Genomic DNA, 23,088 nt, shown 5'->3' on the forward strand with positions numbered 1-23,088 from the left:
AGAATGACTGAACTGGGGTAGAAAAATAATTGTAGTTGTATGTACACTGAGGACAACATCTATAAAACATATGGTTTACTCCTAAGTGTAACATTTTAAATACATTGAGGTTTTTTTCTAACCTTAAAATTTTCCTTGATGCCCTCAGTTATCTTTGTCCTTGTGCATTGTTTGATGTTATTTTGATTGGAGTACATTGGATACCATAATGTTGAATTGACACAAGATCAGAGGATAGAGTCTGCCTTGTACAGACTTTAAACCTTAGTTCACTGATCAGCCACAACATTAAAACCATCTCCCTAATATTGTGTAGGTTCTACTTTAGCCAACAAAACAACTCAGACCCATTGAGCTATGATCTCCACAAGACCACAGAATGTGTCCTGTTGTATCAGGCAACAAGACATTAACAGCAGATCTCCTAAAGTCCCATAATTTGCAAGGTGGGGCCTCCATCAATTCAACTTAATTTTCCAGCACATACTATAGGTGTTCGATAGGATTGAGATCTGGGGAATTTGGATGCTGAGTCAGTGCCTTGAACTCTGTTGTTCTCAAACTTTTCCACTTTTAAAGCACATTTTCCTGAGCATCATAGTGCATCCTGCTGCTTCTTCCACAATGACCGTGTCACCAGTTCACTGGTTGTCCTTGTTTGGAACCACTTTTGGTACATGCTAACCACTGCACACCAGGAACACTTCAAAAGACCTTCTCATTTGGAAATGTTCTGACCCAGTCATAAAGCGATCACAATTTAATCCTTGTTAAAGTCATTTGAGTTCTTACGCCTGCCCATTTTGTTTCTGCTTCCAACACATTAGCTTTGAGAACTGATGTGGCCTAATATGTCCCACCCGTTGATAGATGCCATTGTAACAAGAAAGTATTGTAAGTGTTGACTTTATTGTTTTGGCTGAATGGTGTGAGTCCCTTTGTCCCTAAATCAATCTGCAAATAATAAAACTACTTCTTCAACTGATACTTTTAAAGGTACTTTGTACAGAAGACAAAAAAAACATCTCTATATAAAACACGTGGAAAGCAAGAGAACACACTGAAAGTACATTAAGTAGCAAGGAGCATGAAATCAAATCTAAAAGCAGCTCTACAAAGGCTAGATTTGAGTAGCTGTTTTGAATGTAGATATGCTGATGCAGTCACAAATGGGTTTTGGGTGAGTTCCAGATGAAGGAAACAACAGATGACACAGTCTGTGGAAGGGAGTGTGGCAGTAAAGGGGGTCAGTGAGTTAGGGAGGGGAGCTGCTTATGGAGTGATGATGATAATGAATTTGAATTGATTGCATTTTGGGACACGGAGGCAGTGGAGGTTCTTGAGGATAGGGAAGATGCGGTCTTGAGAATGAGTGATCAGGAAAGCAGCAGAGTTCCAGGTGTAGTGGAGTCTATTTAGGACTTTGGATGATGTGCTATGAAGCATGCTTTTGCAGAAGTCAAGTGCATGTAAAGAAAGCATTGGAGGGCTTTTCAGATTATCTAACTGGAAGCCAATAGAGAGATATCTAGATAAGGGTGGCATGTCTGGTGTTTTTTGTGAATTTGTCGTGTTAATGCAGTATTTCTGACAAACAGTACAAGAATGGCTGTAAAGACACTGACAGTTGAGCCTTCCCTTTTCCATTTTCCCCACAAAATGGATACATAGCTCTTGCAAATTCATTTCCCCAAAACATCGCAATGCAGCTTGTAATGAACTGTAACCAAGGCTCTGTAATGACATCTTTTCACGGCTAATTACAGTGTATAAATAGTGTGTAATAACTAGCTGTTTTCCACCTCAGGCTGTCAGTTTTGACTACCTATGACAAGCAGGTTTCATGATTTACAAATTCCTCCTCCTCTGTCCTGCTAGTTATGTCTTGTTGTCTGCCCTGACAGGATAACAGATAACACAGTGTGCCTCCAACTGACAGAGTGAAGGCCCGAATCTCCTTCTGCAACATCTCAGTTATCAGCGTAGCCTGAATTAGTCAGTCATCTCACTCCAGCTTTCTGGAGTGCAGCATGTCACTTGTCAGAACGCATCCACGCTGACTTGAAGCCTGCTAACGCGCACACACCCCAACACACGCTCGCTGACAAAGACAGACGTACAAATGCGTACACAGTCACACTTGAGGCAGGCAGCCTTCACCTGCGAGAGTCTACGGCTCATTTTAAATGGCATCGCGAGTTGCACAGCAGGGTGCAAAACGCCAGCTCTTAAAAGGTAAAAAAAAAAAAAAGTGGAAAAACAACTACGCTCATAGTAACTCATGATCTCTCACTATTTTTCACATGAAACCATATATATACACTTTCAGAATAAAGATACAGCACTCTACTGTTTGAAGTCACTGTGTCAGTGATAAAAAAGGTGCAATGTACATACAAGTTGTTTTGTAGAATGCAGACACACAGCTGTTGGCAGTTTTTAGAATAACACTGACTTGTAATGTGTAAATTATCCTAATTTATGCCATTTGTTTTTTATTTTGCTGTTTCCCAGGTTACTGATATTGTGCATGAAATTGTTAGAAAGCTGGTGCACCGTCGAAAGCACATTTTGTTCTTTTTTTGCCCTGATATGTATATATCCAGAATGTAGTATACAGTAGTCATCTCTTCACTGAGGAATAATTTAAATTGAATAAAGAGATGGAGTGTGTCTGCATGCATAGTCTGTCCAGAGGCAATGTTTGACGCTGCTTGTTTCAAGCGGCACGACAGAAGGGCCGGGCATCCATGATCTGATGCTGAAGAGGAAGCCGGTCCCGCTGTGGACTGTACACACATCAGTTTGGACGCTCAAGTCTGATGTGGTGTCTACAAGGCAGCAGCCATGCTGTGTCACATATACACAGCACTCTGTAGGATCCAGAGCGTCAAGGCTCAGGCTGTGTGTTAAGAAGCTGCCCTCGCTCTCCTGGAAGGTCAGCCTCTCTGCACTTGAAAAGCTTCTCGTGTGCATCTATGCGTTCTACGGCCCTGCCTGCTTGGCTGACTGCTTGCAAGCTTGCCTGCCTGTGTGTCAGCCTCTAATGATGAGGATGATGGAGGGAATCAAAGAGGAGATGGAGCTGACGTTAGGGCGAGCTCTCCGTGGGACACCAGGTGATTGGGGAGGGAGCTTTGAAGCAACTTGTTGGATGGCTGTCCATTAATGTAAAATATCTGCTTTTCAAAGGGCTTTATTCAAGCTCGGAGTAGTGGAGCCCATAGGGGTCAAGGTGTCTGGCAGAATAATCTATCTCTCACTTTAGGCAGAAAGGGAGATAAAAGCAAGGATAGTGCATAGTGACCTGGCCGTCTCCTTAGCCATTCCTGGCCTCACAGATTCAAAAATACCGTTGCAAAAGGAGAAAAGTGCAGGAGACAATTCTTGCAATGAGTGATCTCTGGTTACATTAAAAGAATTTTATACATGCGGGCTGCCAGTATGTCAGGCAGAGTTTGGAGTGGGAGGTTGGAGTTCTCCTGTCTATTTGATCTGTGAATGTTATAAACCATGCTTTTTGATCATTTCTGGATCTCTATTTATTTAGCTTGGTCAGGGATCAATGCGACTCTGGGCACATGAAGCAGCCAGCGGTTCTCACAGATCAATTTTCCTCAGTCACGATGAACTGCGGAGGGACAAATAGAATTTTATCCACCAAGTAGCAGGTTTATGAATAGTGAATTATGGCTGCGTAAATCGCTCCATCCGTTTTAAGTTACCACGATACAGTTACAGGTCTGCCTTGGCTTATGAGAGCGGCAATAAGAAAGAGAAAGAGAGAGCAAAACTTGAGTAAGAGGCAAAGATCACAGTGCACTCATCATATGGTGTGACAATCCCTCTTGTCTCATTCAGTGAGGCAAAAGGGAGACATAGATGACACACAGCAGTCCAGCCTGCTCATGACCCCTATTAAATCCGAGCAAATCTTTGATATGTACTTTGATACCGTATTTTATTGATACTGGAAGGGTGTTCACAATATCAAATACAGTTCTGCATTCCAGGAGATCAGAGCGAGGACTGTTTAGTCCTGTGACCCTTGAGGGGTCCCCATACGCTCTAATACAACTGAACCTAGGTTGACTCTAGTTCACTTTAGTTTTTACAAGAGATTGGGATACAGTATATGGGCTCTCCGTGGTATGTCTGTCTATATATTCTCTTTCATGTACACACTCGCATTACTTCAGCGATCAGGCTGCTAATTATCACCCTGTTTAGATATTCTACTCTGATGTTATTAAGCAGTAAAAAGAAAAAAAAAAAGAAGAAGCAAAGCATTTGCATCACCAAGTTGCCATGAAGCGGAGCATTTCATCGCATGGCACGATGCCCCGTTTGCCACCATCCGTCGGTGCAATATTTTAATTACCCATGTTTTATTTTACAAATTAGCATCTCAAAACCCTTTGTGGTTCACTCAGCAATTGGCATCAGATTGGGAGTATTTTACTTGTACGTTTTTTTTTTTTTTCGTTGCAATAATTTGGATCAGGAAAGAAACAATCTGAGCATCTCCAAACACTCACACACACACCCACAAGCACTCAAAGGCTCCAGTCTCTGATCTGAGCTGACAACTCCTAAGCCACCGTTTCCTCATGCTGCTTAACTCAGACCACATTTCTCCCACAGAACCTCTCTCTCCACTCCCCAGCCTGACTTCTCTTCCCATTCCATCCTTCTTTCTCTCCATTCCTATGGCCCCGCATCTGGTTTGAATATAGCGGCGTGTGCTACTGTGTTACGGATAGGAGTTGGGAGTGTAGGCTTCTCTTTGATTTTTCCATCCTCCTCATGTCTCTTCCTGCTCAGCTCATACAATGCCTGCGTTGAGGGAACAAAGTTGAGTGTGCAGCCTTGGGGTTTTTTTGCCGATTTGTGCTTTAATGTATAAAGATGCACTGCAATCAAAGGACAGTACAGATGAATGTTATTTTATCTTGTGTTTTTTCTCTTCTTCTTCTTTTTTTAAAAATATGCTAAAGTTTAATCGTGATGCTATTTATTTCAGATTGATGTGTGCTTTGCCAGTTTGTCCACTTTAATCATACAGCATTTGTATTCATAATGCAATGTTTATTTTTATGTTCATGCTTAATGGCCGATATCATTAAGCATGAACAGCGAAGGGAATTGGACTTTTATTGTGTTCTCTACATAATTTTTTAGATGACTGGAAGTGATTTGTATGTGTGAATAAACCTAACACAAATCCTCAGTAGTGTCCAGCTACTTCAGTAGTTACATGATCTGACAGTAACTGTACTTGAGTTTTGAATCTGACAGCTTCACACAGGCTGAATGAATGAGCAGCTTTATCCCAAACTGTAATCTGCAGCACAATGAATAATCGTGGTTTCTGTTTGTGTCTTATGCTTTTGTTTTGTAGACAGAGGCCAGGGAGACCATTCCCAGGATGTTAGAAGAACTGGACCTGGGCCGGACAGAGAAGTGTGTGAGGGTGAACTCAGTGTCCAGTGGTTTAGCTGAGGCTGACCTGCAGGTCATTCTGCAGGCTAAGGTCCTTCCTCCTGCCATCATGTTGCCCAAAGTGGAGGACGTACAGGAGGTGCAATGGGTGAGCTCCAAGTCCCAGTCCATCTTACAACCACTGTAGTTTTTCAAAGTCAAAGTAGGCTTTTTTTTTTCTTCCAGAATCTTATTTAAAAAAGAAACCAAAAAAAAAAAACTAAAAATACCCATGACATTTCTCTCTTTCACCTCTGGGTGTCTCTTAAAAAACACAGCGGTGCTCTTACACAAACTCATGAAGTAAGAAGAAACCTCGGGAATCTTCAAAGCAGTCATAACAAACTTTTCCATTTCCCAGTAAAAGAGGGAATTGATCCCTGTGTCAGGACCGTCAGGGACAGGCAGAGTGTTTTTCTTGGCTGCCGCTCAAGAAGCGGATGACATTTCTTCGGATTAGCTTCAGAAGCCCGATAGCTTTCTGTAACAACACAATGGTGCCTTCTGCCACTGGTGAACTCACTGAAGACTGCTGCAAACAGTGTCGTGTTGTGGCTAAGAACTAATTTAATCAGCAAATAGGCATTACATTCCCTTATTCATACACACCTTTTAAATATTGACTGTATCGCAACTGTCAACACATGTACAATGGGGGGGAAAAAAACACCATTTTCCAGTTACTGAGGCTCCAGTGTTTTAGAAAAGCTCACAAATGGACATTCTTGAGCATCTCCTTGGGTCTTGACTAAGAATTTTCATAGACAAATCATAAACTGACATATATTGGAAAGTTTTGATCCCTTACAAAAAGGTTATGGATGAATGCTTCTAATAATTAACTGACTGCTACATCGTTTCCAGTTTTACTCTAAATGAATTACAATTTGTCTGCACTAACTTGGCCTGTGCAATAGTTAAGAGGTGTTTGTCTGCGCTTGGCCATCCGTCTGACTTTCTATAAAGGGGTGCTGTACGGATGTCAAGTCCCGAAAGGTCAGGAGACAGTGACATCATTAATGCGGACCGTTCTGATCAGCTCCATATGCTTCACTTACCGGGAGAAAGCAGGATACTGTCAGTCGTCTTCACTGTTTGCACCTCATAGTTCAAAGATAATTAATTGTTGTTCTGTTAAAAAAAAAAACTCACCGCTTGAGCTGTCAGTGTTTATTTTCCCCCCTCCTCTCTCTCTTACTCTTTCCACCAAGCCAAGGCGCATTTTTAAGTGGCCAATATGCAATTTAAAATGAGTCTTACATTATTTCATCACAACAGTTTTTGGTGATTTAAAGAAGTGGAGGAATTGAGATGTGGTTCAAGAGGGAGAATGGGAGAGGTAATCAGTAGTGAAAGGCATGTGTCTAGTCTGGCTTTTTACCTCAGTGTTACTACGCGCTCAAACACGTGCACGCACATGCACAAATACTCATACATGGTCTCGGGGCAGGAGCAGGAAGTTTTTAACTAGTGCTTTTAATTAGAACACGTCTATTTCCTGCTGCCCTTTCTTTCTTCCAAGTATAATTGCTGGCAGGTGTTCACTAATTCTCTCCCTCGGCTCTTTTCTCCCTTGGCTGCTTTTCCTCACTTAAAAAAAAAAGTCATTTTTTTTGTTTGGCATTTCTTAACACCATCGACTGTTGTTATTACTATCATTATTATAAAAATAACAGGAAGCACACTGAAGGCTCTAAAATACACATAATTGCCTACTTATATGTTTTTTTTGTTTATTTCATTTTCCAAAACCAGTGCTTTTTGGCAAAAAAAAATCCACTTTATTATAAGTTTATTTGGGTCAGCCCTTCATATTGGGACGGTTCCCCTCAGGAGTAATGCCTGTAAGGACACTGTAAATCTGTTTTTGATTTATTTGGCACTATGTGTTTTTTCCATCAGCAGGTGCATGTGATCCTGAGAGAAAGTCATGTTGGTAGCTCTGGATGGGACGTCGGTTCACTCATGCATAATCTTATCTTTGTTCCTACCAAACTTTTCTTCTCTGTGCGCATTCACGTGTCTGTGTTGGAAGCATGTGTCTGATGTTGTCCACTCTTGTAAGGCAGCGCAGTAAATCCCTCACTTGTTTATTTTTGCTCTCCTTTTTTTATTGATATTAGCACAGGAACCTCCAGACTGATTTGTCGCTAAAAGATGGACTTGCTTGTTTCTCTTTGTGTGGAAATCTTTTGCTCTTGTCTCTCGACTCTCCTCCGGCCCTTGTGTGACTGACAGGCCTTATTGGGCTATAACAGGCGTAACTCCCTCCTTTGTTCGAGGACAATTCTCACACAGATTCGGAGCCGTGTGCATTCTTTGCCCACCACACTATTTGGTGTGCACTGGGACCAAAAGAATCGCACCCTGTCCCGCTCCTCCTCCTCTTACTCCTCTACTCCTCCTCCCGTCCCCTCCCCTCATCCCTTTCTCCGCTTCCCCTCTGTGAAATGAACACTTCAGCAGGCCGGAAACATTTAATCTGGCCCCCTTTTGAAGAAAATTAATTGAAACTTGTCCCACTATAGCCTCCTTTTCTCAAGCTTCCATCTCGCCCTCCTTCTCTTTTCATGATTGGGTGGCAAAATTGTCAGAGGGCTTGTTTGTAGCGTGGCTTTGAATGGCAAGAAGAGGTGTTATTTCTTCCTTTCTTTTTTTTAACATTTCTTTTATTTTTCTTTCCTCAATTCGGTGATGAATAACATTTTAAGGGGTCCTACATTTGAGAGCCATTGACAAGCTAATGGTTGCTGCACGCACCGGAGGAACAATGAACAAGCACTATGGCACCTCTTATGCAGCGTAAATCAGACCCTCAAAGTGTATAATAGCAGAAGAGAAGAATACAGCAGAAGGACAGAAACATGTAATCAGAGAGGCTCGGAGGCTTTTTAGCCAGCGGTGCTTGCGTGGAGCTGTCATTTGTTTTCCTTTGGTGGACTCCAAGCGGCCCGCTCGGGCCCGCCGCTGCCTTGTTAGGGTTTGCATGGCACAGTGTACCGGTGGTAATCTCCGTGTGTAATATCAGTTAGGTTTCCCCCACAACAGGCCATATCTATCTAGTTTCCTCTGTCACAGAAATAGGTTTATCTACACCCTCTTTTCACACTCCCTCTCGTACCCCCCCACCCCTTCCTGTGTTTGCGAAGGAGGGGGGGATATTATGCTAAGCCCCCAGCGTTAGTTTTTATGTTGCCATAGCAGCCTTGCTCCCACAGGGTTGTGACCTCAGATGATTACAGTACAAAGCCTATTGGGTCTTGAAAACCTCTTTGAAGATGAAAAGTCTTTGATGGTTTGTATTTATGCAAATCTCTCAGATATGATTTATCCAACTGAGATTGAATGGAGAGATGATTAAAATTGCCCCTATTTTTGAAATCCTTCAATGGAGGCCCACTCTTTCAGTTTTGAGAACAAGAGTGGTGAGTGTGAGCGCGGGGGTTATTTTGCTCTTCATTTAGAAAAATAGTAGCGCTGTACCTGAGGTTATTTATAACCGTCTTTTTTCCTGGTGTGTCAAAGAGGGAGAAAAAGGAGGAAGGGGGGGGAGGACATGGAGGTAGACATTTCTACTCTGAGCTTTTGCACACTCTTCTCTCTCTCTCTTTTTTTTTTTTTTTTTTGTCTGGCTTTGAAAGGAAATATCTGACGGAGGGGGCTTTTGTGTGTTTCCAGATGATAGATTTAGGAATTTGGGCTACCCCACTGGCAGTCCAGGGCTAGCTGTGAACTGGTCTGTTGGAAAAAATTGGAATGCTTTGGTCTTCAAAGAATTAAACTTGGTTTTAAAGCCCTACTTAGGTGAGCTTGCATATTAGCAGGAGTCGTGCAGAATAAAGGCCTCAGCAAAGTGTCACATCACACTCTGATTGTTGCTCCAGTCTCCCTGTTCCCCTGTCATGGAGGAGGGACACAAAACAGAATAATGTAGGAGTAAAACACACTCAAAGACATCCCAAATCTTGTTTCTTCTCCCCTTTTCGGTATTTTGTTTCTTCTTTGGCTTGCTGTGTGTGTGTGTGTGTGTGTGTGTGTGTGTGTGTGTGCGCGTGTACTGCTGCTTCGTGCGTGTGAGCATTTACATGTGTGTGTGTGTGTGCACAAACTCTCTCGGGGGAGCGCATGCTGTAGTTTGTGCCGAGCCTCTGAAAGAAGGTAAAGCAGAAGACTTCAGACGATGGGGGAACCCTGGTGATAATGTAAAATATTTCATTTCACTGGCTTTTGTTGCCGCTCTCCTGTGCTTGCTCTCTGAGCTATTTGAACCCTCATAGATGTGTCTCTGAATAAGGACTGAAATGGGAACAGCGCAGGTAATAAAGGTGTCAAGATTTGTATCAAAAGTGAGTTTTTGCACATTAAGATTTCTTCTTTTTTTTTTTTGCTCCTCTCTGTCTCTTACCCCACAGTAGGTTTTTGAAAGATGTGTCAAATCATTTACCATTGTTACTGCTGAATACTTTTTTCTGTCACTTTTAAATTCACTCTGACAATAACTCAGATTTCCTCTCCTGTCGAGCTGCCTGTCTTCCTCGTTCATAAAGCTAATAATGCATTGATAAGTCCACAGAAGGTGGCAGCTGCACTACAAATTTTTACAGAAGAGTAAAAAGTTGAACAGAAATTCAATCCACTGGGACAAGATGCTTCCTTCATGATGTGATCATACCTCTGAAAAAAAAAAGTGATTTTCTTGCTAAAATGTGTTTTGTGCGCCAATAAAGCACAAACATCTGAATGTGTAAATATGATTGTACAAAGTAGCGAGAACAAATTAATTTGTTGTGATTGTTTGGAGGTTTATTGCTTTCCCCTCACAGAAACAGTGGGTTTTGTTAATGAGTTGTGCATGAGATGGTCCCTGTGTGCTTAGTTTGTTGACAGGTTTCAGCACAACTTGAAAGGACGGGCACTGACAGAACCCATTCGCCTCGTCACCTTTGTGGAAACCGCTGTGGGCCTGCTCAATTTTAAGGTAAATTACAAACAAGCCACCCCCCCAAAAAAAATTGCATGCGTAAGACATTTTGCTGTTTGTCCATTGTTCACTTTAGATTAAAGACTGCATCAGCGAGCAGAGAACTCCACATGTCCAAAATAAAAGGGATTCAAAGCTTTGGGACTGTCTCTCAAAATTAGCCTTTTCAGGCGTTTTGTTTTTTTTGCTTCCTTTCTCTCTGTGTCTGTGTGTCTCCATCCCTCTTCAGACACGCTGACATTTTTTAATTAGAACTGTTTTAATGTCATCATAGTGGAAAAGTTCTTAATGATATTTTGGCTAGCATCAAAGCGGTTTCTGTTATAGTGCAGCACGACCTTCAGCTACATGGGGAAAAGGGCATGGTTTTGGGCATTTGGGGAGAAACCAGCTGTCATTCCTTCTTTTGATTTGTCTTTTAGTTCTTCACTCTAATTCTGTGACAGTGGTTGTGAGTGGGTGCGTGTGTGTTCTGATGGCGGGGGGTGCCTCGGTCTGCTTTCTTGAGAACACCCTGTATTTTTGCCCAGACTGAACCACAGGTTACAAGCATGAAAAAAACCTCGCTGTGGCACAGCTAGTGGTGAAATTAATTTGGAGGCCAACAAAAGCCGGAAACACATTCTTATTGTTTCACCACAGACGATTACAGTCAAGATTTTTTTTTCTTCCATCATTTGGCTTTCCTTACCAATAATTGTGGCCAGTGTCCTTTGCTTTTATTGTTGTATTTGACTTTTTTTTGGTAGGAGCAAGGTAGTATTTGACTTCTATTTAAGTGTCTGTCTTTGAAAATTTTCAAGTTAATATGTTTCTTTTTATTTAGCAAATTGGCAAACTCTTCCTGCATCAGCTATTAATGTTTTCTTAACACAAGGTAACCACACTAAAAGTTTAGCTGCATCAAATCCAGTCAGCAGCATGCAAAGTCGTCCTTAAAATCAAGTAGTACACAGTCATGGAATAAGTAAAGAATGCTTAAAAACCTTAAAGTGCTTCACAGGTTTAGAAACATTTGTACTTTTGTTCAAAAAGCTTTGAGGTTTAATACTCATCCTTTTCTTCGTGAAGTGTCTCAAACCAGCCAAGAGAAAAGAAGCGTCTCTATGGGCTTCTGCTCAGCACCTGCTTGCGTTGGTTTACTTTTATGTATGTTTGTGTGACTGCAGGTGGTGCATTAAATAGGCTGGTATAATAATATCAATCTGTATGGAAAATAACCTCGAATGCAAATTAGAGTTTGACAAATTTGTGTTAATTAGGTATATTTATGTAAAAAAAAAAATAGTGGTTTTGTGATGATGCTGTATAGAGTCGTGAGCATTTGTGGCAGTATGCTCCGCAGTCTTTCCCTCTATGCATCTGTTTCACTCTTGTCAGCCTATATAATGCTAATACATATTCTCCCCAGGCGGTGTGTGAGGAAATCCGGCGTCTTGCTCCCAAGGCTGGTCTCCACCATGACGGTGTGGTGTTTGGCTCTGACGACTTCTGTGCCAGCATAGGTAGCTATCACACATTCCGCTTAAATCTCCCACAAATGTGCTGTCCTCTCTTTCTCCATCTGACTTTGTGGTAGAGAACGTCAGTGGTGTGAAATCCAAAAGTTTTATTGCCCGTCTGTAAATGCAGCACAGACCTTTCACATTTCCCCTGTTTTGAACAAATGGTTAAAGAACTGGAGGAAAAGTGGTTTCAAATATGTTTGTTTTTTTGTTGAATCGGGTGATGAATTCCAGATGTGCGATGGAAATGAGGTGTTTTGATGTACAAAAATAATCAATGAGATGGAGCTAAAGACGCATGTTTCGTTCAACATCAGGATTTTCTGTGCCAGGACGCCTCAGAATGCATGATTACATGTTGCTTGTAGCCACTTACCTTGAGTAAAAAGCAGGCTGTGTTTGAATTATGAGACTTTTTAGAAGTTTGTTTGTAGTCATTTACCACATAGGTTTATTTTAAAGAAGAGAGTTAACCAGTAACACTCACAAATTGGTGGTTAAACTTTTTTATACATATATATGTTCTGCATAATCATTTAAATGGGCAGCTGAGTAAAAGCAAGCATTTGAAAGCCACATTCAGCTGTTTTTGATATGAAACAATACAGGACGAGAAGGATATTGACATCATATATGTCAGGATAACCTGCTCACCTCGTCTTTGACTTCTTGACTGACATGTGAGCCACTGTGCAAGCCTTGCATGAATCCTCGCACTTTTTTTCTTTAGGTGCAACACGAACTAAGGATGCCAGGGAGCTCCTTTACGCGAGGCAGAAGGTGGTTGTGACCACCAAAGCATTTGGGCTGCAGGCTATTGACCTGGTCTACATCGACTACAAAGACGTGGAGGGGCTGAGGCAGCAGGCCAGAGAGGGAGCTCTCATGGGCTTCACAGGTAAAGTTCCTTTATTCTGCAACTCAGATTTGCCCTCCAAGTCCTGACGTGCGACATCCTGTCTGTTCTCCTGAGGCACCTCTGATTTCTTGCATTTGTGCCCATGTGGCACAGTAACACACATCCCTCAGCATCCTGCTCCAAGCAGCTTTCAGGCAATCCAACAGTGTAATTTTCACTCCTCCTTCACTCTGTTAAACTATCTTTCGCCTCTGTCTCATCCAAATTAGAAAAGGAAATGAGTTGGTTGATAAATGTTTTAAATTTTGGCTTAGAAAAACTGTGGGAGGTTGCAGAACATCTCCTGGCTTTTCGTTTAGTATTTAGATGTGTATGTGTTGCATATTGTAACAAAGATCTCATTTTACAATGACCATTATGTCTGCAGTTCTAAAACTGGCTGTTTTTTTAATACTTTAGGTGCTGCTGAAGTGAATAGTGAGCAAAGCTGCAGTCCTTAAAAGCATGTCTGACTTTTTTGGTGTGCCCACGTTGAAGGTTTTGTGTCTGTGTTTGTGAATTTCTGCTTGTATGCAAAGGTGCATGTGTGTGCCGGCATCATTAAATGGGGTTATTAGGACAGTGTGATAGCATGTGCTTTGTGTGTCTGCAGCCAGGTAAAGCTTTCAGTGTCTGTGTAGCTTTGTATATCAGTGCATGTAGCCACAGAAGGCAGGACAGTTTCGCTCCAGTCATCCTTCCTTCGATGCAGCAACTATATTTGCTCTGATATTTTCCTCCCCTGAAAACCGATGAATTCCGAATCAAACGTATTTTTCCTGTGGTGCACATCCACATAAACTGGGGAAATAAAAAAAACAAAACAGAATTTCATGATACTGTTTTGCTCACTGTTCTGTAATGTTTGAATTTTTATTTATTTTTTATCCAACGTGAGATTATTTTAACAGAACGGCATCCGACACTGGTCAGTTTTCACACTTGAAAGAAACGGAGGAAAATAAGCGCTGGCACAAAATCACGAAACCCTGAGCGCGCTCTTCATGCTGCACCGGCCGAGACACACACGTTCACCTGCACGGCACATCATCAAATCAATTTGTAGCTTGAGCTTCTTGCTGTCTCATACAGAAACTCTTCCAGGTGACCTCATTTGCCACCTCGCTTCTCTGGTGCTACATGTCAGTGAGCCTTTGTGTGTGTGTGTGTGTGTGTGTGTGTGGGGAGGGGGGATTTTTTTCAGTTTAATCTTTAATTTCACATTTGTCTTTTTCAATTCTGCAGCTACAGTTCTACCCAGATTACATATTGTGTTTAACCTAAAAGTTCCTCAAATTTATACAGACAATATAAATATAATGTTTTTAATTGTCTGCAGTTGCTCAAGTCAGAATGATTTGCAACCTTCTCTCCATTCACAAGGAGAAATTCATCAAAGAAATCACAAAAGGTGTAAAAGCTAATGAACGGAAGCAGCTGGTTGATGAAATAAATGGTTAGATTTGATATGACGAGAACCACTGAAAGCACTGGATTAGTGGCTTACAAGCCATGGGCACTCTGTATAATCTTAGTTAGTAGCTATTACTGGCCCGAGTGTTCTTAAGCAACAATACATCGCAGCCAAAAGCTTCTACCTGTGTAGTAATTGACCTTGGCACTACCTAAGCCGTGTGCAGCACCCATTAGCACTGAGCACTGGTGAAACACAAACACCCGGTGCTGTTAAACCGAATATTGTGAGGGTGAAATCCTACCCCTTGACGGGGAGGAATGTGATTTATTTTTGGATTTAATAGTACAGCATGTTCTGCTTTACAAGGTCCTAGATTTATGTGCCATATATTGTGCGTCCGTTAAATGATCCTGGTGAAAATGTTTGCCTCCCAGAAATAGAAAACAGTTCCACAAAATTCTCTGCTTTTTAGGGACCACATTTCATTTCCATCCCCAGGACCCTGGCCATCATTCGCCTGAGAGCACTTTGCTAAATAGCAATCCTCCAATGAGATGTCAGCACCACATGGCAGGCCAGGATTGGCTGAAGGGCATGAATGATGTATTTTGGGAGAACCAATGGGTTGTAACTGAGGGCACCTGAGTCACCCAGTCTGTTTCTTCGCTCCATCATTCTCCCCTCGTCCTAAACCGCCACACTGACACAAAGAGACGCCCTCGTACAGTATATTTCAGCCTGCCGGTTTCAGTGTGGAAACAGGCTCTGGTCTTCTGCCCAGAAGTAAAACAGGTGGCAGAGGAGGGACTGTACACCCGTCTCGCCTCACTCCTGATTGAAGACATCATATACCACACACATGCAGGATGATGCACAGCACACTCACATTGCATTAGCTTTCTACTTTATCCATTGAAATGCTGCAGACAAGGTGATACACAGGTGCAAAAGCATCCACACACACACATACAAACTCACGTCTCCAACGTGGCCTGGGGACTCCTCAGGCTGTTTGTACAACAGAAAATGTGCCATTACAGCCCCTCTGCTACACACAAACAAACAAACACACATCAGCAGCCATCAGCGGTTTGCAAATACACACAAAGTGGCTTTAGAATGTATTTTCTATTCGGTACACTTTCTCCTATGGTGACTGTTTATTATAAATAGCAATTTATGAATTATGCTCGCTCATAAGTAATTGTTTTCAGCCTTTAACTACAGCGTGTTGATTGTGTGACTGCTGTGTGTTTTTCTGAGGTTAACTAGGGTGAACGGAGCTGGATGAAGGGAGTGGGTTTCTCTCCTCCCCTTTTCCTCACTCCTACCCTCACCTCTCCTCCTCTTCTCCCCTCCTCTCCTCGCCTTTCCTCTCCTCACTCCTGGGCTAAATTTTTTTTTTTATTTTTTTTTTTGCTGGTGCAGCCCGCCCGCTCGGCCACCTTGAAGGATTTGTTGTTGGCGACAGAGCTAAGCCCTAAAGTGTCGAGTTCCTGCTGGCTGCCGCTGAGCCGCCGTTCTCACCAGACGTTTCATAACCTTAACTTATCACTACAAGTTTGATCTGCAAATGTACACGGGATTATGTCTGTGGTGTTCACCCATATTTAACTGAGAGGGAGTGGGAGCAGGAAGGTGGGGAGGACTGTGGCGGACAGAGACTAAATTCCATGTTAGGCTACTGTTGTTCACTGTGAGTGTCATCGAACTTCAAAATCAAACGATGCTCCTAGTTAGTTCAGAATAAGAGGCATGAAAATGTTGGGTTTTCTGCTTAAATGTGATTAGAAATGTAATATTTACATTTTTTTTATTGTGTGTGATTTTCTTGTGAATTTTCTGTGATTGTTTTCTGACTCTGTGTGTCTGCTTTAGCTGTGTCAGGCTCTCACAAGTCTTTTTTTTAAATTTTCCATCAGTCAGTGCACTTCTGTATCATAATGAGGTCCAACTAAGCATTCAGTGAAGTTTCTGCAAGACAAGACACTTGATATCCGTAGTGATACACAGCATCCCCTGGTCCGGTGCTAGCCCTCTGACTCACCTCAGTGTCATGGGCCATAGTGACACATATGCGTTTCAGTCTTCTGTATTTCCTGTTTCTCCTCTTTCAGCGTCTCTCTGCGTTGTTCGTCTCTCTCAGAACAGTCCCAGCTGCAATCCCTCCCAATTCCCTGTTTCTATCCAGTCCTGTGCAGCAGCTTTCATAGAAATAGATATTTTTCTTGTTATGGTCACATAGGGCAAAGAACACAAACTGTGTTATTGATAGTTTTGTGCAAAATAAAAGGATTGGGGTTTTTTTGTGTTTTTTTTTTTTTGGCATAAATATTTCTTCTATTTAATTTTATTTCAAGCCACAGAAAGCCTGCTGTTATAATTAGCTCAGTTGATTTTTTTGTGTGCGTGTGTTTTTTGTGCAGGTAAGCAGGTTATCCACCCAGGGCAGATCCAAGCTGTGCAGGAGGAGTTCTCCCCGAGTCAGGAGAGGGTCCAGTGGGCCACAGAGCTCATTGCTGCTTTTGACCAGCATCAGAAGGAGGGAAAGGTAATGTCAACACTCTTTACCAAATGTAAAATCATATTTTTTGGGGGGTTTAAAAGTAGTTTTAATTTCTTTTTTGATGGTAGCGTCTTGGTATACAATTGCTGACCAATAAAATGCAAAGAGAATTTTTACTAAAAAAGGACATTTATTAACATACCTGATGGGTGGTTGGATCATTTGCCTAGAATGTCGTTTTTAATGCATAGATGACTCAAAAAAACAAAATCAGCGTGTTTTTCTTATTCATTTGTTTTTTGTTATGGTCTCTTCTGGGATATTTGTAGCAAAAAACCTCATTTGTCATTTGGATTCATTAAAGTGTTTTTCAATTAGAAAATAGATTGACTTTACAAAATATTTTTCAAAATGTTAAAAAAAAATCTATATATATATACCTTTACAAAACTTCCTCAAATGTCCGTCTCCAGCGTGACGAAGCCTCCGTGCTGACTGTGTGTCTGGGATGACAGGGGTCTCTCTCTGCTCTGACACTGATCCTTTGTGTATCCTCTCACACACCTCCGTAGTTCGAGAGAATACATACTGTACACCCCTGGGTGACTCTCACAGACAACATAGGAGAGTGGGGGGAGTTGGGGCCAATTAAGTGTACAATATTATTGTTCCTAATTTAGTGCTTGGTTGGATCCTGTGTGTTGAGCTCTGTGGGCTATCTGCTGAGGTAATACACAATCTGCCCACACCTCTTCTCCCTGCCAGGGCTGCTCCTACTAAGCATCGCCCGAGGGATTCATATCCTACCCATCCCTCTGCCGCGAAACGCATGTGTGTTTTTCTGTTTGTGTGTGTGTGTGTGTGTGTGTGTGTGTGTGTGTAATGGTTCTGAACGGTGAGCAGGGTTAGTCCCTTTGTCTTGACAGGTGCTTGCTTTTCATATTTCTAAATCAAATATGATGACTTAAGGTTTCTGGGGATTTAATTTTTTTTTTTAAACAAATAGGTAAACTAGAGACACTGTTAAATGGCAGTTTAACTGATACCTTCATGCACTAATTTTCCTTTTGGTGTTCCATTTTTGACATAGTTTTTAATATGTATCAAATGCATTTGTTATGCACTTCTGGTCTAATGCTTCTCTTTTGGCTTTTCTTGTGTTGCAAACCTGTTCAGGGTGCGTTCACCTTCCGCGGCAGCATGATTGACATGCCCTCGCTGAAGCAGGCTCAGAACATCGTAACACTTTCTGCCGCGGTGCCAAAGAAATAACACGAGTGGGGAGAAGAAATGGGAGGAACCACGCAACTAAACCCTGACGGGAGAGGTCAAAAGGAAACGGGGAAATGTTGCAGGTCTCATTATAAGAAACGGCACTTCAAAAAAAAAACTTTTCAGCTGTTGTCACGTTGCCTGACATACGAGGACAGAGGACGCTGTGGTTGTAATTCATGTTTTTAATGATATTTTTGATTAAATCCAGTTGATTTTACGTGGCTGCCGAGTTCCAATTTATACTTGGCCTGTATCTTCAGATATTTTCAACAATGCAAGCTCTGCACATAGCGAGTGTCAACAGCCTCCTGAAAACCAACTAAAGGATTACTGCCCTGTGTGGCTTTCTTTCTTGGCATGCTCTGCAGTGTGTGCATCACCATCATGTCATTCTCCAGTGTGTGTGCGTGTGTGTGCCCCTGCCTCCCATCTCTCCCAGGTCATGATGAATGCTCTCCCATCTCCACGGTCCAGGCAGCTGGGCGAAAGGGTAAACAAACACAACAAGCCACTGTTGTGGATCTATTCACTGGGCCCCAGCCTTCCAGTCAGGCCTCAGCCCCCTGCCCAGGGCCCGACTCACAAACATCAAAGTCCTGCTTTCTTAGAAAAAAAACACAGATGGAAGTGCGTAAACTCATGATTTAGCTTTTTTGTGTGTGTGTGTGTGTGTGTGTGTGATTGTGTGTGTGTCATTCTCCCTAGTAAAGGCATGTAGCTCTCTCTGTGGCAGCCTGTAGTTGATGGTGTGTTGATGGAGAAGGCATGTGGCATCATACACACCATGACCCGCACAAAAAGCAAGAGAAAAAAAACCCCAACACACATTGCATACAAGCTGCAGCGGTATTCTCCAACTCGTCTCTCATTTAACGCAAGATTAAGGCGACCTGGGTTTACAATAACGGTGAAACTCCAAAAATGAACTTCTTAATGAGTTCAGTAAAGAAGTTTGTTGTCTTGTCACAAATGACAGTACAAAGGGGCTTTGTGGAGCACTTGTCCATGTCTGACTTGCAGAGACAGTGAAGTGGGTGTGATGTTCGAATGAGACAGATTAGTGGCCATGTTGCTCCAGCAGACCAGGACTGAGGCTTTGTCTCTCTGACTGTGGATGGGAGGATAATTGGGGGGGTGTTGAATGGTTAATAGTGCCATTGGTGACCATGGTAATGAAAGGCGCCATACCTCCTCTACCCCACCTCACCCAATCTCTCTCTCTCTCCCTCTCTCTCTCTTACTGTATGATCTATTGTGTCTGGGGCAGGGCTGGTGTCTGTGCCAGGCCAGGCCAGACAAAAAAAGATCGAAACCACTCCTGCGTCCAGCCAAAGACCCGAACAGTAAGCTGTCTCTTTGGCATTTGGCCACATATTTCTTTCACCCCTGGTTCGCTTTTTTTCTGTCGCGAACACACATTCAGCTTGTTTGTTTGTTTTCCCCCCCAATCTACCATTATACCCAGAGGTTGGTGGACAAAACTGCAATTATGTCGAACTTCAATTAACTAAATTCAAAATTATTATTTGGGCTGGACGTGTTTTGTGAGATCTTCAAAAATAGATGTTGGAACAAGCGTTATGAATCCTTAACTTGCATCACGAGTAGATGGTGAGATTAAAATATAATGCACATTTGTGTTTGTTTTGTCAAATTTTGAAACACTTTACTGTGACTTTCTAAACTTTTATTCATTTCTTTTCCAGCTACATATTGTTGCAATTTAGAAAATGTTTCAGGAATTAAAACACCTTTGAATCTTGTGTGAATAAGTTAAGTTAGATAAAAATAAAGAGGTTTTAAAGGGTTTGACAGTGTCACCTCATGTTTTGTTTTATCACAATGTTAAATACTAAACATTAAAATTAAATCAAGATGCCTGTGCTTGAGTGGCTATTTTGTATTTTTAATTTAAACATGTTCAACATTTTGCGCATCACTAAAACAGCTTTGACAGTCCCAATTCAGAGTACAGTAGAGCTGCATAAAAGACCACAGAGAGTCATTCACAGCCAGTTTGACATGGCTGCGAACACAAAAGTGCCGAAGAATTCAACGGAGGCTAACAAAGTGACTTTTTAGTGGTGAAGGAGATCAGTCTGATGAGACAACTTGGCTTTTTCCAAGCTGTTCTCCGCCAACAGGTGTCCCCACAGACAGGAAGGAGGATCTCAAAGCAGAGGAAGCAGCACAGGGCATCATGCAGAGAGAAAGCTAAAAAAGAAAAAAGGGGAAGGGAGGGAAAAAGAGAAAAAAAAAAAAAGGGCACCTCTTTTTGAGGATGATCAGGAAATTATTTGAGCAGTTTATATTCTAACAAAGCACAACATCCTCCGAGGGCTTATGTGCCACATATATTATCATGTTTTCGTTCCACCCAGTAATCCTGCTCTTATTTCCACTTAGACCCACCACATTTCCAACCTTCCCTCCTCCCTCTCTGATAAAAAGGTGAAACTATTATTGGTGTTTGTAGAGCTCTTTTTATTTTTTATTTTTTTGGTTCAGCTTTCTTTGCACCTTTACAATTCAATAAGGAAGAAAGAAGGAAAGAAGAAGAAAAAAAAAGCAGTAAAAGATTTCAGTGACATCTCTGTAGATTAGAGGAATGCATCCCTGTCTGCCTCTGCTGTGTAATTCTACATGACATTTCTATTATGTGTGGAACTGATAAAATCTTCCCAGTTCGCGCAGCAGTTTTATTTAAATACATCTCTCCGGTATTCCCTGAGAGATTAAATTACAATTAACACGATTATAACCTCACAAAATTGTGACGGGAATCAATTAGGCTGCGAGCAGTATTTCATAGCCCGGTAATGTGTTGGTCGAGATTGCTTTCATAAATAATGAGGGACAGCGCAGGCGGGGAAAATGCATGTATGCAAAACACTGTCAGAGGAAAATTAAAACGAAATGTTTTACATATTTTTCCATTAATCTAAATGGGACCCGTGTGGCAAAGATAGTTTTATTCTAATTCCCCGCCCGGGGATGCCCAAATAATGACTTGATGTTTTAATAGACTTCTAATGACAATATATGACAAACTAATTGCTGCAAAAAGATTATTCTAAAGCAATAAAATACCTCGTTATTGTGGCTGCTGCACAGTTTGAGAAGTGTGAAGCTATCAGCAGAAAAAAAAAAAGGCTCCAAATTTAACGTGCGCAGAGCTGATCAACATAAAGCGTTTAGGTTAAGATAATTAAGTCTGTTTCCGTTTTTTAGGGATGCTTAAATAAATGAAGGGAATTTTCAAAGTGACTACAGCAGGCCTTCTACTCAGAAACTGTCACACAAGTCTTTCATTTTTACTGTGTTACAGCCCTCAGGCAGACAACAACATATTTTTCTCCATATCAATTATTGCTTTCAAAATAATGAAAGGGCCTTAAATTTCAAAAATGAAGAATATTTTTTTTTTGCTTAGATAAGCATTCTGGATTTTTTTCTGAATTTGAATAATAAATACTTCAATAGTTTATTCTACCTTTTTCTTTTTTTGAAATGTAATTGGACAGTAAAAATGTGCCATATTAATACTCAGCCTTAACAATGCTATTATTTATCTAGTTAGTGTCATTTTCTTGTTACCTATGGCTGCACATTTTATTTATTCCTACTTTATTCTGAGTGTAAACGCTTGTTTGATAGCCTCCACTGAACGTTTCCGTTTTTAGCACCACCTTTTTTTGGTAATCTTATTATTTATTTCCTCTGCTGCTGTCATGTTGTGTCTCCCCTTTTTTTCCGGTGCGTTTGCATGACAGCAAATTCTTCGCGGCCTGTCCGTCATGTGGCACATGTGGACCATTACTAACTTCATTTGAGGAAACCTTTTGTCTGACAGTCCGAGGGGACGCAGCGGCAAGGCAGGAACCACAATCAGAGATATGAAAACCTCACTTTTGTATTTTTTTTCCCCCCACTTTAATATTGTGACAATCTTTTTGGATGCAGTGCGTCTAAACATCAGAAGGTGAAAGCTTGGTCATATAGAGAATTTACAAAAACAATCTAAATACATTTAGTTTATAGTTAATTTTGTTCTGATTGGTCGTTTATTCCCTCTCACTTGTAGTCAACTTTGGAGGCTATTTAATCCTGAACACCTTTAAAAATGGTTGCAGCTCACCTGCTACAGACCTACTCTACAGCTGATGGACAGGGGGAGGTGTCTGTCTATTTACCAAAGTTGCTCAGGCCTCTGAAGGCCCTCACGGTTCTTTCTTTTGGGGGTTCCTTTGAAATCCAGGCCGTCCAGTGCGCGTCTACCTGTCCGGTTAATAGGATCTACAGTAAGGGAAAGAAAAATGATGCAGTTATAAACAGGAATCAAACGGATTTCAGTTTGGCAACATCTTAACCTCAGATAGCGCATTAACAACGAGCGGTTCAATTCTAGTCTTTTATTCCAAAGCTAGGTGAGAATATCTTCTAGGTGACTCTACCTTCCTCCACAGCCCTCCTCTCGGCCTGACTCCCCCCTTTTTTTAGACTCACTTCTTCTTAACGGGCCCAGATCAAAGGCTTGACCGCCCCGACGGAGACCACTAAAAAAAAAAAAACCGCCCGCTTTGTCTGCTGTTGCCAGGAGTGAGGAGGAAGGGTGTCGGGGGAGGACGAGGGGGGAGGAGGGGTGGCATGGTAATGAGACTCGTTACAGAGGCACAAAAAGTCTCTGCAACTTTTTCTCGTGTTTTTTTTTCCCCTCCTACTTCTAGTGTCCATCTGTCGTCAGATTTTCATTGTTTTAAGTTTCCTTCAGATGTCATGTGTCAACTTTATTGAAGCCAAAGATCATTTATTTTTTTGTTTTATTTCAGGTGGATTTAATAGGAGGCTGCTCATGTTAGTGCGCAAACAAGAAGCTGTCTTGTCAGAATGCCTTTTTTCTAATTATCATTGTTATTATTTGTCGCTTCTGTTGCAGAGCTCGCTGCGCTTTTGGCACATGTATCCATACGCACGTACTTTTACGCACGTGTTCGATAACATCCTTACTTGTATTAACTGATGGAC

General features: G+C 41.7%; 1 protein-coding gene across 1 annotated transcript in view; it reads left to right on the forward strand.

Moving 5' to 3' along the window:
• clybl (citrate lyase beta like) overlaps positions 1–19,943 on the forward strand; it is a 67,518-nt gene extending 47,575 nt beyond the window's left edge. Inside the window, exons 3-8 of the mRNA XM_008282167.1 lie at positions 5,402–5,590; positions 10,358–10,459; positions 11,874–11,967; positions 12,698–12,865; positions 16,709–16,833; positions 17,965–19,943. Coding sequence (XP_008280389.1) covers positions 5,402–5,590; positions 10,358–10,459; positions 11,874–11,967; positions 12,698–12,865; positions 16,709–16,833; positions 17,965–18,060 — 774 coding nt within the window. The 3' untranslated portion in view covers positions 18,061–19,943. The remainder of the gene's footprint in view (positions 1–5,401; positions 5,591–10,357; positions 10,460–11,873; positions 11,968–12,697; positions 12,866–16,708; positions 16,834–17,964) is intronic.
• The last annotated feature ends 3,145 nt before the right edge of the window (positions 19,944–23,088 follow it).

The sequence above is a fragment of the Stegastes partitus genome, unplaced genomic scaffold, assembly GCF_000690725.1.
Source record: "Stegastes partitus isolate 25-593 unplaced genomic scaffold, Stegastes_partitus-1.0.2 Scaffold7, whole genome shotgun sequence".
Lineage (NCBI taxonomy): Eukaryota > Metazoa > Chordata > Actinopteri > Pomacentridae > Stegastes > Stegastes partitus.